General features: G+C 44.0%; 1 protein-coding gene across 3 annotated transcripts in view; it reads right to left on the reverse strand.

The window, feature by feature from the left end:
- Positions 1-15,316, reverse strand: part of stac (SH3 and cysteine rich domain) — a 52,425-nt gene that overhangs the window by 15,459 nt on the left and 21,650 nt on the right. For all 3 annotated transcript variants that reach the window (XM_021574740.3, XM_021574738.3, XM_021574741.3), the window contains 3 exons: positions 14,492-14,625; positions 6,998-7,079; positions 6,577-6,683 (listed from right to left, as the gene is read on the reverse strand). In XM_021574740.3, coding sequence (XP_021430415.3) covers positions 6,577-6,683; positions 6,998-7,079; positions 14,492-14,625 — 323 coding nt within the window. The remainder of the gene's footprint in view (positions 1-6,576; positions 6,684-6,997; positions 7,080-14,491; positions 14,626-15,316) is intronic.

Raw genomic sequence — 15,316 nt, forward strand, 5'->3', positions numbered from 1 at the left:
ATTTACTCAACAATGTCTGTATCCAAGTACACCTTTATTGGTCATATTTACTCCACAGTGGCTGTATCCGAGTCTACCTTTATTGGTCATATTTACTCCACAGTGGATGTATCTACACCCACCAGACATGCCACCAGGGGTCTTTTCACAGCCCCAAAATCCAGAAGAAGTTCAAAAAGCGTACAGTATCATATAGAGCAATTATAGCATGGAACTCCCTTCCATCTCATATTGTTCAAATTAACAGCAAATCTGGTTTCAAAAAACAGATAAAGCAGCACCTCACGGCACAACGCCTCTCCCCTATTTGACCTGGATAGTTTGTGTGTATGTATTGATATGTAGACAACGTGTGCCATTTTTACATTTATCTAGTTCTGTCCTTGAGCTGTTCTTGTGTTTTAATGTTCTGCATTATGTCACGTTTCATGTTTTGTGTGGCCCGCAAGAAGAGTAGCTGCTGCTTTCGCAACAGCTAATGGAGATCCTAATAAAATAACAAATCTGAGTACACCTTTACTGGTATATGTACACCACAGTGGCTGTATCTGAGTACACCTTTACTGGTATATTTACTCCACTGTGGCTGTATCTGAGTACACTGTTACTGGTCATATTTATTCCACAGTGGCTGTATCTGAGTACATCATTATTGGTCATATTTACACCACAGTGGCTGTGTCTGAGTACACCGTTATTGGTCATATTTACACCACAGTGGCTGTATCTGAGTACACCGTTATTGGTCATATTTACACCACAGTGGCTGTATCTGAGTACACCGTTATTGGTCATATTTACACCACAGTGGCTGTGTCTGAGTACACCGTTATTGGTCATATTTACACCACAGTGGCTGTATCTGAGTACACCGTTATTGGTCATATTTACACCACAGTGGCTGTATCTCAGTACACTATCATTACTCAAGGCAGAGCTGGCATGCGCATACAACAACAACACCATGACTGTAGCTTTTCAATCTATACTTTGCCTTTTTGTACATTCCTTGCTGTAAGTAAGAGACAGAGCTCACTTGGCCCACACGTTAACATGAATCTCCCGTCTATACCATTAATCCAGCTGAATATGATGTATTCACTTGACCCGTCATCCAGGCCCCCAGGTTAAAAGGAGTGATCGAACTCTAATTAATTAAGCTGGGAAAACAGCAGCCGTAGAACTGCGTCAGAGCACAGATACACCAACAGGTTTCCTGGGTGCCAGTGTCCCTTATCTACTGCGCCCCTACATTCCGACACTCATTCATTCACAGTAAGCAAAGACGAAAGAGAAGTAAAACCAAAAAACAGAACAACATGTTATAAACACTTTGAAATCACCTGCTTAATGGCCATTATATTAGTAGCCTAACCACTGGAACCACATAGCCATTAGTTTATTTCGTTCTTAATCTCTATACGTTGCTGATGGGGTAGTTTCTTAAATGACAGTCAGGTGGGGAATTGCTGATGGGGTAGTTTCTTAAATGACAGTCAGGTGGTGAATTGCTAATGAGGTAGTTTCATTACAGTTTCTCAATCCCGTACAGGCACAATTTGGATCTGTGTTGAAACGTATCTATAGCATAACAGCGATGATCAAATACTCAAATAAATTTACTGACTCAGGTGAAGAAGCCGGATGTGGAAATCCTGGGCTGGTGTGGTTACACGTGGTCTGTGTTTGTGAAGCTGGTTGGATATAATGCCAAATTCTCTAAAATGACATTGGAGGCAGCTTATGGTAGAGAAATTAACATTCAATTCTTTGGCAACAGCTCTGGTGGACATTCCTGCTAATTGCATCTGTTGCATTGTGTTGTGTGACAAAACTGCACATTTTACACTTTCATTGTCTCCAGCACATGGTGCTCCTGTATAATGACACAGCTGTCAGTTGGATGGATTATCTTGGCAAAGGAGAAATGCTCACGAACAGGGATGTAAAAATTTTAGCGAAATAAGCTTTTTGTGAGTATGGAGCTCATGAAACATGGGACCAACACTTTATATGTTGCGTTTATATTTTCAGTTCAGTGTAGTTACTCATCAGCATATGAGGTATTTATATGGTCGTGTCATAATAAGCATATGGTCATGTCTGGACTCATCCTTTACTATTATTAAGCATGCGGAATGTCATTCACCAAACTTCAGCCTATGAGCATGACACACTAAGGTAATTCCACCACGCTGGCTGATTAACCTATCAGTTCACTTGTGCAATAATCCCTTTCCTTTCTTTCAACCAATGGGCATACATCTAGTGTATTGGGGCGGCAGGGCAAGTTCAAATCCCCGAGCTGACAAGGTACAAATCTGTCGATCTGCCCCTGAACAGGCAGTTAACCTACTGTTCCTAGGCCGTCATTGAAAATAAGAATTTGTTCTTAACTGACTTGCCTAGTTAAATAAAGGTAAAATAAATTAGTATTTATACAGTATCAGTCAAAAGTTTGACATTGAAGAATAATAGTGAAGACATCAAAATTATGAAATAACACATAAGGAATCATGTAGAACCAAAAAAGTTTCAAACAAATCAAAATATATTATAAAGTATATTTGAGATTCTTCAAAGGAGCCACCCTTTGCATTGATGACAGCTTTGTACACTATTGGCATTCTTTCAACCAACTTCACCTGGAATGCTTTTCCAACAGTCTCGAAGGAATTCCCACATGCTGAGCACTTGTTGGCTGCTTTTCATTCACTCTGCGATCCAACTCATCCCAAACCAAATAGCCCTTACACAGCCTGGAGGTGTATTGGGTCATTGTCCTGCTGAAAAACAAATGATAGTCCCACTAAGAGCAAACCAGATTTGATGGCGCATCGCTGCAGAATGCTGTAGTAGCCATGATCAAAGGTGACTGACTACCTTAAGTGTGCCTTCAATTTTAAATAAATCACTGACAGTGTCACCAGCAAAGCACCCCCACACCATCACACCTCCTCCTCCATGCCTCACAGTGGGAACCCCACATCCAGAGATCATCCGTTCACCTACTCTGTGTCTTACAAAGACACGGCGGTTGGAACCAAAAATCTCAAATTTGGACTCCTCAGACCAAAGGACAGATTTCCACCAGTCTAATGTCCATTGCTCTTGTTTCTTGGCCCAAGCCAGCCTCTTCTTATTATTGGTGTTCTTTGGTAGTGGATTATTTGCAGCAATTCGACCATGAAGACCTAATTCATGCAGTCTCGTCTTGGACTTGGTCTTTTACCTATCTTCTGAAAACCACCCTTACCTTGTCATAGCACAACTGATTGGCTCAAACGCATTAAGAAGGAAAGAAATTCCACAAATGAACTTTTAACAAGGCACACCTGTTAAATGAAATGAGAGAAACACTGTTTGAGAGAATGCCAAGAGTGTGCAAAGCTGTCATCAAGGCAAAAGGTGGTGTCACGACTTCCGCCAAAGTCGGTCCCTCTCCTTGTTCGGGCGGCGTTCGGCGGTCGACGTCACCGGCCTTCTAGCCATCGTCATTCCACAAGTGCGATCGAGTCTATGCACGGGGCTCGCTTCTTCACAAAATTGGATCTCAGGACCGCTTACAACCTGGTGTGTATCTGGGAGGGGGACGAGTGGAAGACGCCATTTAGTACCACCTCAGGGCACTATGAGTACCTCGTCATGCCATACGGGTTGATGAATGCTCCATCAGTCTTCTAGGCCAATTTTCCTGGACCTGCACGGGCAGGGTGTAGTGGTGTATATCGACGACATTCTGATATACTCCGCTACACGCGCCGAGCATGTGTCCCTGGTGCACAGGGTGCTTGGTAGACTGTTGGAGCATGACCTGTACGTCAAGGCTGAGAAATGTTTGTTTTTCCAACAGTCCGTCTCCTTCCTAGGGCACCGCATTTCCACTTCAGGGGTGGAGATGGAGAGTGACCGCATTTCAGCCGTGTGTAATTGGCCAACTCCCACCACGGTAAAGGAAGTGCAGCGGTTTCTAGGGTTTGCCAACTACTACAGGAGGTTTATCTGGGGTTTTGGTCAGGTAGCGGCTCCCATTACCTCACTGCTGAAGGGGGGATCGGTACGACTGCAGTAGTCGGCTTAGACGGACAGGGCTTTTGGTCACCTGAAGGCTCTGTTTACCTCGGCTCCCGTGCTGGCTCATCCGGATCCCTCTTTGGCATTCATAGTGGAGGTGGATGTGTCTGAGGCTGGGATAGGAGCCGTGCTCTCTCAGCGCTCTGGCACACCACCAAAGCTCTGCCCCTGTGCTTTCTTTTCAAAGAAACTCAGCCCGGCGGACCGAATCTATGATGTGGGGGACCGAGAGCTGTTGGCTGTTGTGAAGGCGTCTGCTGTCCGCGATCGTTTGATCTATTGGGCCCACATGTCACCCTCCTCTGGTCATCCTGGCACCGGGCGGACGGTGCGTTGCCTTAGTGGGAAGTACTGGTGGTCCACCTTGGCTAAGGATGTGAGGGTTTATGTTTCCTCCTGCTCGGTGTGCGCCCAGTGCAAGGCTCCCAGGCACCTACCCAGAGGGAAGTTACCAGCCCTACCCGTTCCACAATGGCCGTGGTCGCACCTGCCAGTGGACTTCCTGACGGATCTTCCTCCCTCACAGGGCAACACCACGATCCTGGTCGTTGTGGATCGGTTTTCTAAGTCCTGCTGTCTCCTCCCTTTGCCCGGTCTCCCTACGGCCCTACAGACAGCGGAGGCCCTGTTCACTCACATCTTCCGGCACCACGGGGTGCCTGAGGACATAGTCTCTGATCGGGGTTCCCAGTTCACGTTCAGAGTATGGAGGGCGTTCATGGAACGTCTGGGGATCTCGATCAGCCTCACCTCTGGTTTTCACCCCGAGAGTAACGGGCAGTTGGAGAGAGTAAACCAGGATGTGGGTAGGTTTCTGCGGTCATATTGCCAGGCCCGGCCGGGGGAGTGGGCGGCGTTCATCCCCTGGGCAGAGATGGCCCAAAACTCACTCCGCCACTCCTCCACTAATCTCTTCCCCTTCCAGTGCGTACTGAGGTATCATCCAGTTCTGGCACCTTTGCATCAGAGCCGGATCGAAGCTCCTGCGGTGGACGAATGGTTTAAGCGCTCAGAGGAGACCTGGGATGCTGCTCATATGCACCTGCGACGGGCCGTGAGGCGGCAGAAGGCAAGCGCCGACCGCCACCGCAGTGAGGCCCCGGTGTTCGACCCGAAACCTGCCCCTCCGCCTGCCCTGCCGGAAGCTGGGTCTGCGGTTTGTGGCGCCATTCAAAGTCCTGAGGAGACTAAACGAGGTATACTACAGTTTACAGCTTCCCCCAGATTACCGTATTCATCCCTCATTCCATGTGTATCTCCTCAGGCCGGTGGTGGCTGGTCCACTCCAGGAGTCTGAGGTGCGGGACGTTCCTCCACCCCCTCTGGACATTGAGGGGGCCCCGGCGTATGCTGTTCGAGCCATCCTGGACTCGAGGCATTGGGCAAGGAGCCTTCAGTACCTTGTGGAGTGGGAGGGGTACGGTCCGGAGGAGAGATGCTGGGTGCCGGTGGAGGATGTCCTGTACCCGTCGTTGCTGCGGGAGTTCCACCGTCTCCACGCGGACACCCTGCGTCCTCGTCCTCCTGGTCGTCCCCGAGGTCGGTGTTGGCGCGCTGCTGGAGCCGCGTATCAAGGGGGGGTACTGTCACAACTTCCGCTAAAGTCGGTCCCACTCCTTGTTCGGGCGGCGTTCTGCGGTCGACGTCACCGGCGTTCTAGCCATCGCCAATTTACTTTTCATTTTCCATTTGTTTTGTCTTTGTTTTACACACCTGGTATCAATCCCCCAACTACTTGTTCATTATTTAACCCTTTGTTCCCCCATGTTTTTTTGAGAGTGATTGTTTGTATGTATATGGTCTGTTATTGTGGGCTAGTTTTTGTGTTGTATATATTTGAATTCTTGAGTAAAGTACGTTCATTACTCATATCTGCTGTCCTGCGCCTGACTCCTCCACACCAGCTACACACAAGCCGATTACAGAATCACTCACCTACGAATGGAGTCAGCAGGAGCAGACGCCCTCCCTGTGACGGTAGAGGAGAGCATCCAGCAGCACGTGACCATGTTGCAACGTCTGGGCACCACCATGGATCGCGTGCTGCAGACGATGGATCGTTGGGAGAGAGGAGGAGGAGTGGAGGCCTGGTATGGAGGCCTGACTCCTCCACACCAGCTACACACAGGCCGATTACAGGTGGATACTTTGAAGAATCTCAAAAATAAAATATATTTTGATCTGTTTAACTCTTTTTTTGGTTACTACATGATTCAATATGTGTTATTTCATAGTTTTGATGTCTTCACTATTATTCTAAATAGTCAAAATAAAGAAAAATCCTTGAATGAGTAGGTCTGTCCAAACTTTTGACTGGTACTGTTTGTCACCTGTTTGTCACCTCAAACCTTGTGTGTCACACCTGTTGCAGCAAGTCTTCCAATGACCTTCTACCTGCCCACCACCACCAACAATAAAATGCCATATTGTATTCTGTCTCTTTTGTCATTCACTTAAACCTTTACTCGACTGAACTGTAATAGATTGTGTTGTTGTTCTTACAGAGTTCCTGTGGGGGGACTCGGAGACACTGGCCCTCTTGTCCCTCTGTGCCAGAGAGGTCCCAAACCGGAGAGCTTCATACACAGGGTCCACTTTACTGCCACAAGCTGGGGAGAGACACCAGAGAAGAGAAGCTCATGTCAGTCAAATCAGCCAGACAAGGACAATCTAGTTGTGCATCAATTTACTGTAAGTGCATTGACATTTTGAAAGGCAGGCCTATATAAATCGCTTTGGCTTGTCTCACATTGCTTTCAACAATAAAATCTATATATTTTTAAGCAAACTTCCATTGTCTTATAAAGGATTGCTGAGTGTCTTCTCATCTTCAGTTTTCTCCACCGTTCATGCACCTTGGTTTGTAATGACATTTCTTTATCTCTAGAGTATTGTAAGGCAAAGGGACAGAAAGCGTGCTTACCAATGGGCATGACTTCTTTGATGCAGCCAAATTGCTCCGTTATCAGCAGTGGGGAGCTGTAGTACCTTCGAAAGCCCTTTGGCTGTGGAGGGGGAAAGAGAAGGGAGGTAGGAAGGGAGGGAAGGATGGATGGAGGGCAGGAACCTCATAGTGAGTGAGGGATCAATACATCAACAGGCAGTGCAGCACACCAAAATACATAACCTAATTTCTCTATTAGTTTCCACATGCACTATACTGTACTCTAGTCGGGGTTTGTTTCTGTTTACAACAACACAACATCATTGTTTGGTGAGACAACAACAAGCTGGCTAAAGCAGAGGAGACATTTTAGACATATCCCAAGCCAGAACAACTGGTTAAAAGCCATTTAGCATTATAGACCTCTCTGTGATCACCAACTGCTGATCACTCTCCCTGCCTCAGCCATGCTAAACAATATTAAACAATGTGTAAATAAAAAATAGCTTGATGAGGGTTGAGTGAAGATGTGCATCTGGAACAGGATCAGATTAGTCCTGTAGGGTAAGCAGAAATACATTGGTGGGTGGGCCTGGAGAAATGTGTGTGGGCCCAAAATAATATATGTTTTAAAGCAAATTTTCTGCTATTCTACACATTTTGCCATGAGGCTGAGATAAAATGCTGCAATTTTAAACCTAACTAAAGCTAGAACATACAGTCCCTCCGGAAAGTAAAGCCTTATTCTAAAATGTATTTTCTTTAAATCATAATCAATCTACAAATAAAACCCATACTGACAAAGCAAAAACATGATTTTTAAAATTATGCTAATTTTTACAAAAAAAACTGATATCACATATATATAAGTATTCACACTCATTCACATACAGAACTTTGTTGAAGGACCTTCGGCAGTGATTACAGCCTCAAGTCTTCTTGGGTATGACGCTACAAGCTTGGCAGACCTGTATTTGGGGAGTTTCTCCAATTATTCTCTGCAGATCCTTTCAGGATGGGGAGCGGATGGGAAGAAATCCTTTTCTTAAGAACTAGATGACATCAGTACTATAGTCAACGAGTAATGTTTTTGTTTTGTGCGGATGAAGGGATCGCGATATGAGCCTGTTTTATTTTTAAGGACTTCATATTGTGTGTTTTCATGTTTTCTCTACTCCTTTTGCAAATATCTTCTTTTTTTGTCTTGGTTCTTTTCAATTGTGGCTTTTACAGATGTACCAACTGCCTCTATTTCTTTTGTTGTGATACCTTATTTATTTATTTATTTTTATAAGGGAAGAAAAAAAAAGGTATCAGGATGGGGAACAAGGAAGGGGAGCTTTTGGGTGGGGAGCGTTGCTGCACAGCTATTTTCAGGTCTCTCCAGAGATGTTCAATCGGGTTCAAGCTCAGGCTCTGGCTAGGCCACTAAAGGACATTCCAAGACTTGTCCCGAAGCCAATCCTTCGTTGTCTTGTTAGAATGTGAACCGTCGCCCCAGGCTGAGGTCCTGAGTGCTCTGGAGAAGGTTTTCATCAAGGATCCCTCTGTACTTTGCTCTGTTCAACTTTTCCTAAAAGTGGTTTCCCAGTCCCTGCCGCTGAAAAACATCCCCACAGCATGATGCTGCCACCACCATGCTTCACCGTGGTTTCCTCCAGAAGTGACACTTGGCATTCAGGCCAAAGGGTTCAATCTTAATTTCATCAGACCAGAGAATCTTGCTTCTCATGGTCTGTGAGTCTTTAGGTGCCGTCTGGCAAACTCCAAACAGGCTGTCATGTGCCTTTTACTGAGGAGTGGCTTCTGTCTGGCCACTACCATAAAGGCCTGATTGGTGGAGTGCTGTAGAGATGGTTGTCCATTCGGAAGGTTCTCCCATCTCCACAGAGGAACTATAGAGCTCTGTCAGAGTGACCATCGGGTTCTTGGTCACCTTCCTCACCAAGGCCCTTCTCCACCGATTGCTCAGTTTGCCTGGGCGGCCAGCCCAAGGAAGAGTCTTGGTGGTACCAAACCTTCAATGTTTTGATACCCTTCCAAAGATCTGTGCCTCGATGCAATCCTGTCTCAGAGCTCTACGGCCAATTCCCCTCGACCCCATGGCTTAGTTTTTGCCCTGACTTGGGCTGTCAAATGTGGGACCTTATATAGACAGGTGTGTGCCTTTCCAAATCATGTCCAATCAATTGAATTTACCACAGGTGGACTCCAATCAAGTTGTAGAAACATCAAGGATGATCAATGGAAACAGGATGCACCTGAACTCAATTTCGAGTCTCATAGCAAAGGGTCTGAATAGTTATGTAAATAAGGTTTTTCATTTTTTTATTTTAATACATTTGCTAAAATGTCTAAAAACCTGTTTTTGCTTTGTCATTATGGGGTATTGTGTGTAGATTGCTGAGGATTTTTTATTTGTACTATCCATTTTAGATTAAGGCTGTAACATAACAAAATATGGGAAAAGTCAAGGGGTCTGAATACTGTCAGAAAGCACTGTAGGTGTGTTGACTGTGATAATGGCACTGGATTATGAGCTGCTATGTCTGCTAAATGAAAATAATGAAATAAGCAGTGTTGTGGTGCATATAGCCATAGAAACACAGTGACATATGCCTTAATGTGGTCATATTCGTGGCCTTTTGGAGGTGTGGTTTTCAGTTAGTTATTTTTTGCCAACCCATTCCCTGAAAGTTAATGTCATTCCAGTGCACTTCTTGCTATAAATTATATCTGATGGTGTTTAGGTAAAAATACAAAAAATGTCTCATTTGGAACACTGACAAGTAGAGAGCATTCAAAAAAAATAGCTCAGTCTGATATCCCGGGTCCACCCGGTCCCGCCCATACCTACGTGGCTAGATTAGTCCAGCATCAATTCTGTTACTTTGACTAGTTTGTGTACAGTTAGTACAGCTCAGTTGACAGACTGCCACACTGCAGATTTCTGGTCCCATATCCACATAGTCTCAGAGGAGGAGTGCTGGTCTCGGATCAGTTTTTTGCCTTTTAGAACGTGATGAATTAGATGGGGGACCTGATCCTAGATTTACTACTCTACTCTGAGACACTTTTTGAATACAGTTCCAGAGTCATTAACAGGATGTTTACCAGTCCTTGTGCTGTTATGATCCGTCCCATTCCTCACGTACCAAGTGCAAACAAGGACACGTCTATCATCTACAGTGCCTTCGGAATGTATTCAGACCCCTTGACTTTTTACACATTTTGTTACGTTACAGCCTTATTCTAAAATGTATGAAATAAATACAAATCCTCAGCAATTCACAATAACCCATAATGACTAAGCAAAAACAGGTTTTTAGAAATTGTTGCAAATGTATAAAAATAAAAATAAACAGAAATACCTTATTCAGACCCTTTGCTATGAGACTCAAAATTGAGCTCAGGTGCATCCTGTTTCCATTGATCATCCTTGAGATGTTTCTGTATTTGTAGTCCACCTGTGGCAAATTCAATTGATTTGACATGATTTAGAAAGGCTCACACCTGTCTATATAAGGTCCCACAGTTGACATTGCATGTCAGAGCAAAAAAACAAGCAATAAGGTCAAAGGAATTGTCCATAGACCTCCAAGACAGGATTGTGTCGAGGCACAGATCTGGGGAAGGGTACTAAAAAATGTCTGCAACATTGAAGGTCCCCAAGAACACAGTGGCCTCCATCATTCTTAAATGGAAGAAGTTTGGAACCACCATGAGTCTTCCTAGAGCTGGCCGCCCGGCCAAACTGAGCAATCGGGGATAAGGGCCTTGGTGAGTGAGGTGATTAAGAGCCCGATGGTCCCTCTAACAGAGCTCTAGAGTTTCTCTGTGGAGATGGGTGAACCTTCCAGAAGGACAACCACTCCACCAATCAGGTCTTTATGGTAGAGTGGCCAGATGGAAGCCACTCCTCAGTAAAAAAGGAACATGACAGCCTGCTTGGAGTTTGCCAAAAGGCACCTAAAGACTGTCAGACCATGAGAACCAAGATTTCTGATCTGATAAAACCAAGATTGAACTCGTTGGCCTGAATGTCAAGTCTGGAGGAAACCTGGCACCATCCCTACGGTGAAGCATGGTGGTGGCAGCATCATGCTGTGGGGATGTTTTTCAGCGGCAGGGACTGGGAGAATAGTCAGGATCGAGGAAAAGATGAACGGAGCAAAGTTCAGAGAGACCTCAGACTGGGGCGAAGGTTCACCTTCCAACAAGACAACGACCCTAAGCACACAGCCAAGACAACTCAGGAGTGGCTTCGGGACAAGTCTCTGAATGTCCTTGAGTGGCCCAGCCAGAGCCCGGACTTGAACCCGATCGAACATCTCTGGAGAGACCTGAAAATAGCTGTGCAGCAACGCTCCCCATCCAACCTAAAAGAGCTTGAGAGGATCTGCAGAGAAAAATTTGAGAAACTCCCAAATACAGGTGTGCCAATATATGTTTGCCAGGTGTGCCGAGCTCAAGAAGACTTGAGGCTGTAATCGTTGCCAAAGGTGCTTCAACAAAATACTGAGTGAAGGGTCTGAATACTTATGTAAATGTGATATTTCCATTTTTATTTTTTATAAATTAGTAAAAATATCTAACCTGTTTTTGCTTTGTCATTATGGGGTATTGTGTGTAGATTGATGAGGGAAAAAATGTATTTAATACATTTGTAACATAGCAAAATGTGGAAAAAGTCAAGGGGTATGAATACTTTAAGAAGGCACAGTATCTAACCATGACGTTTCTGTGTTACCTTCTCCCATACAATCAATATTTTCCATCAGAGATGTCATTCATACATCCAGAAAAATTACAGTGGATGGCCTCCATTTTCAGAATTTCAGTTTCTTGCCCAAGAAATAGTAATTATCTTAGGCAAGGATGGTAACGTCAGTGCAATACATGACAAGACAAGTAGGTAGAATAATTAAACTACAGATGTAGGATCTTATTTTGATCATCCTGTTGCATGATAACTGTTCTGCAATGCAATACATTTTAAAAGTGTGTATTTGAGGTTTAAAAAAAGGCTTCTGAAGTTTGTAATTTCCACTTTGACATTTTAGACTTGATTTTCTATTACTTATAATCCACATAATAATTCACATTTCCTGTGGCCGCAGGATTATTTTCCTGCTGTAGCGAACTGGCTCAAATTAAGATCCTACATCTTTAGGTGTTTATCACATACTAAGCTTATCAAAACAAGGACAGATTCACCTTGGTATCATATACAGTGAAAGGTCATTTCAAAATCGGGTATTAACTGACAATGAAATCAACTTATTGTGTTTAGGTGTTTGGCAGCCACTATTCCTGCAATAAGCACAGACACTATGCCTCAACTGTACAAAAAAGACGCATTTCTGTTTGATTAAATTTTGTATAATCAACCGTGGGTTCAGGCAATCTGCATGTGTAATCTGCCTTGATTAATTCTCAATGTGCCGCGGCTGGTAATGAGAAGGTAAAAGAAGCAACTCTTGAACTTTATAAGCACCTCTGAAGTGCCACCCAATGTCAGGCCCTGACAGAGGCAAGCTCCTTAATGAAAAGGTTGTCTGGTTGATGCATGAGACGACTGAAACTCATCTACTGAAATAACATGGAGGTTTGAATCCAGTTTGAATGGTCACTGGTCAAAAGTGTGGAATTATCGTTGTGATAGTCATGTTAACTGTTTGGGAAATATAAAAGGATGTATGTTTTCACTGACTGTCATACAGTACACATATTGGTAGGATAGCCTATACCTACAGTGTGAATATTATAGGCTGTGTTTACACAGCCGTATTCTGATCTAAAAAACAAAACGAATTGGTCAGAATTGGGCTGCCTGTGTAAACGCAGCCATATTGACTGAAATACTAAGAAAGATGATTATTTCAGCTGTAGTATGTAAGTGGCCATTTCATATGACTATGTCTAATCTAATCTAGTCCCTGTTTCTCTGTTATGAGATGTCATGGTGTAATATTTTGATCTTCAACTCAAACAACACATTATGATATATATTTGGTTTCATGTACTCTCTTTTTTCTCTGACCAAATTCTCTTGCCAAGAGAAATAAGCAGGGTTGAAGAAATACAACCTGCCACATTTTGAGAAACCTTAATTTAGAGGCGAGCCCAACTGGGAGTATATTCTCTTTTTATGCTTGACCCCTCAACCTCATTTTCCACTCCTGAAAGCTGATCCCTATCTCCATGAGCCTCATCCTCAATGCATTAGGCAGCTCATGGAAAAAGGAAAATGGAAGGCAAAGGGAACACTTGTCTTCCTGTATCCTGAGCAGTCTCATGGTCACGGTACACAAGGTTCACTAAACCCAAAGTCAATCCTGATCACCCCTGTTCAATCCCACCCATTCCTGGCCAGTTCTTTATTTCAGCTCGGTAATGTCCAGTTATCCCCAATGATTCCCTGTCAATCCCAGTTCATTCCCTCCCATTCAGGCCAGGGGCACCTGGACTCTGGAGGAGTAAGTCACTGGAGAGCCAAGCAAATGGGAATCACACATGACGAAACCGCACACGCTATATATTTTCCGCGTGGGACGTGTGATTCGGTGTGAATGACTAAAAAGCCCCAGTACAGTCGTGACTGCCAGTTCCCCAGAGTACATTGGACAACAGCGAAATGACAGATTGGTCTTGGCATTCTCTGCAACCAGCCCCCCCCCCCCCCCCCCCCCCCCTCATTAAAATGCAAGCTCACAGTTCACATACTGAGATAAATGAGGGAGAGTGATGAATCACACTGTACACAATGGAATTGTCTGATAATGGGAGGACACAATACAAGCTAAGAAAGTGTAAGTTCGACCCAGTCAGAAATATGGATATTTCAGATAATGGACAATAACGTGTTCTTCTTTTTCTAGTATTATATCACCTTTTTTATGAGCTGCTTATTGACTCCTGTGGCAGTGGACTTTCAGCACCACCATGATTATTCAATTCTGTAATTGCAGTGCCACATTACTAATCTACCTTCCATGTCTTTGTGATGAGTACATTAACCTCTGTGGAGTCCTGCCTCGCTGCACAATATGTTCCGCATCACAGCTTTAATCTGGTATTCTGGTGGGACAGTTGAGACAAATATCCGTGAATTATACTAAGCAACAGGCTGTAATCGCCATGGTGTACTTCTAACAGAATGGCATATAAGCACTTCAGTATATTCCAATGTAATAAAAAGATTCCTCGAGGCCAGACCTAATGACCTTGGATTAATGTTTAATACGGGGAGAAATACTGTAGGCACGAAGGGAGCTTGATGGCACCGATGATGTTAATACAACATTTTCTATACATTCTCTGGTTAGCTGGGGAGAACACTGATGACACTGATGACAATGACAGTGATAGAATATCAATGTAACTCTATGGATGATGACGGTGACGATGTCATTGATGATGACATTGATGACGACACTAATGGTGACATCGGTGATGATGTCCATAGAGATACAGTATATATATAATACCTTTGTTCTATATTTAATTATGTGATGATGTTCAGGCTCTTACCAGCTTGCCTTGGCAGCGTTGAGATCCCACTCCTTTCTCACACTTGTGGTGGATGCTCATCTTGCAGGCTTTGCAGCGGAGGCCATGTTTGGCCGTGTTGCCTGCCAGCATCACCACATGCTTGGAGGTGGTACCTGTCAAAAAAGCACAACATGAAGTCCATTTCATCTTTAAAGTGCCATCAAAGTTTTGTGATGTATTCATAAATTATTTGGCTGATTTATCTACAATTTCCATGACACAATTCATTCGGCAATTCCCATGACAGAATACGATTCCCAAAACACAATTCATTCAACATTTTCCACGACAGAAAAAAGAGGATACAATCACAACTACCATGTCATGTCATAACTGCTTTAATCAGAGTACAGGAGAATGAATAGAGGACAGGTGAGTTAACTCAGTTTTGTTGTAATCACGGTTGTTGCAGTTAAAAGTACTAGTCAGATATTGCCAATTTGCAGTGCTGTCAATCTCTGACACAGCAGTGTTCACCTTGAGAGTGCAGTGGACCATACATTTGCCTAGACATGACCGTCTGGTTAAGGTAATCAAATCCAATGTTAAATTAAAAACTGAACAAATATGACCTCCCTCAACCCCAAACCATGTCCCCAAACTTCCTCTCTTAAAGTTTCATTAAATTGGAACCAACTTAATCCAATACTCTTCTCCTCAGTGTCTAGATGCGCTTCTGTTCACCTTCAATATATTTTCTGTTTCTGGATACAATGGAAGTTTGATGTGAAAAATCCCCATGCGGAATGATGCCTCCTGTCTATGTGTCTACACCACTAGTGGTTTCATTGATGTATGAGTCAC

Source organism: Oncorhynchus mykiss, chromosome 19 (genome assembly GCF_057628025.1).
Source record: "Oncorhynchus mykiss isolate SJ-2025 chromosome 19, ASM5762802v1, whole genome shotgun sequence".
Lineage (NCBI taxonomy): Eukaryota > Metazoa > Chordata > Actinopteri > Salmoniformes > Salmonidae > Oncorhynchus > Oncorhynchus mykiss.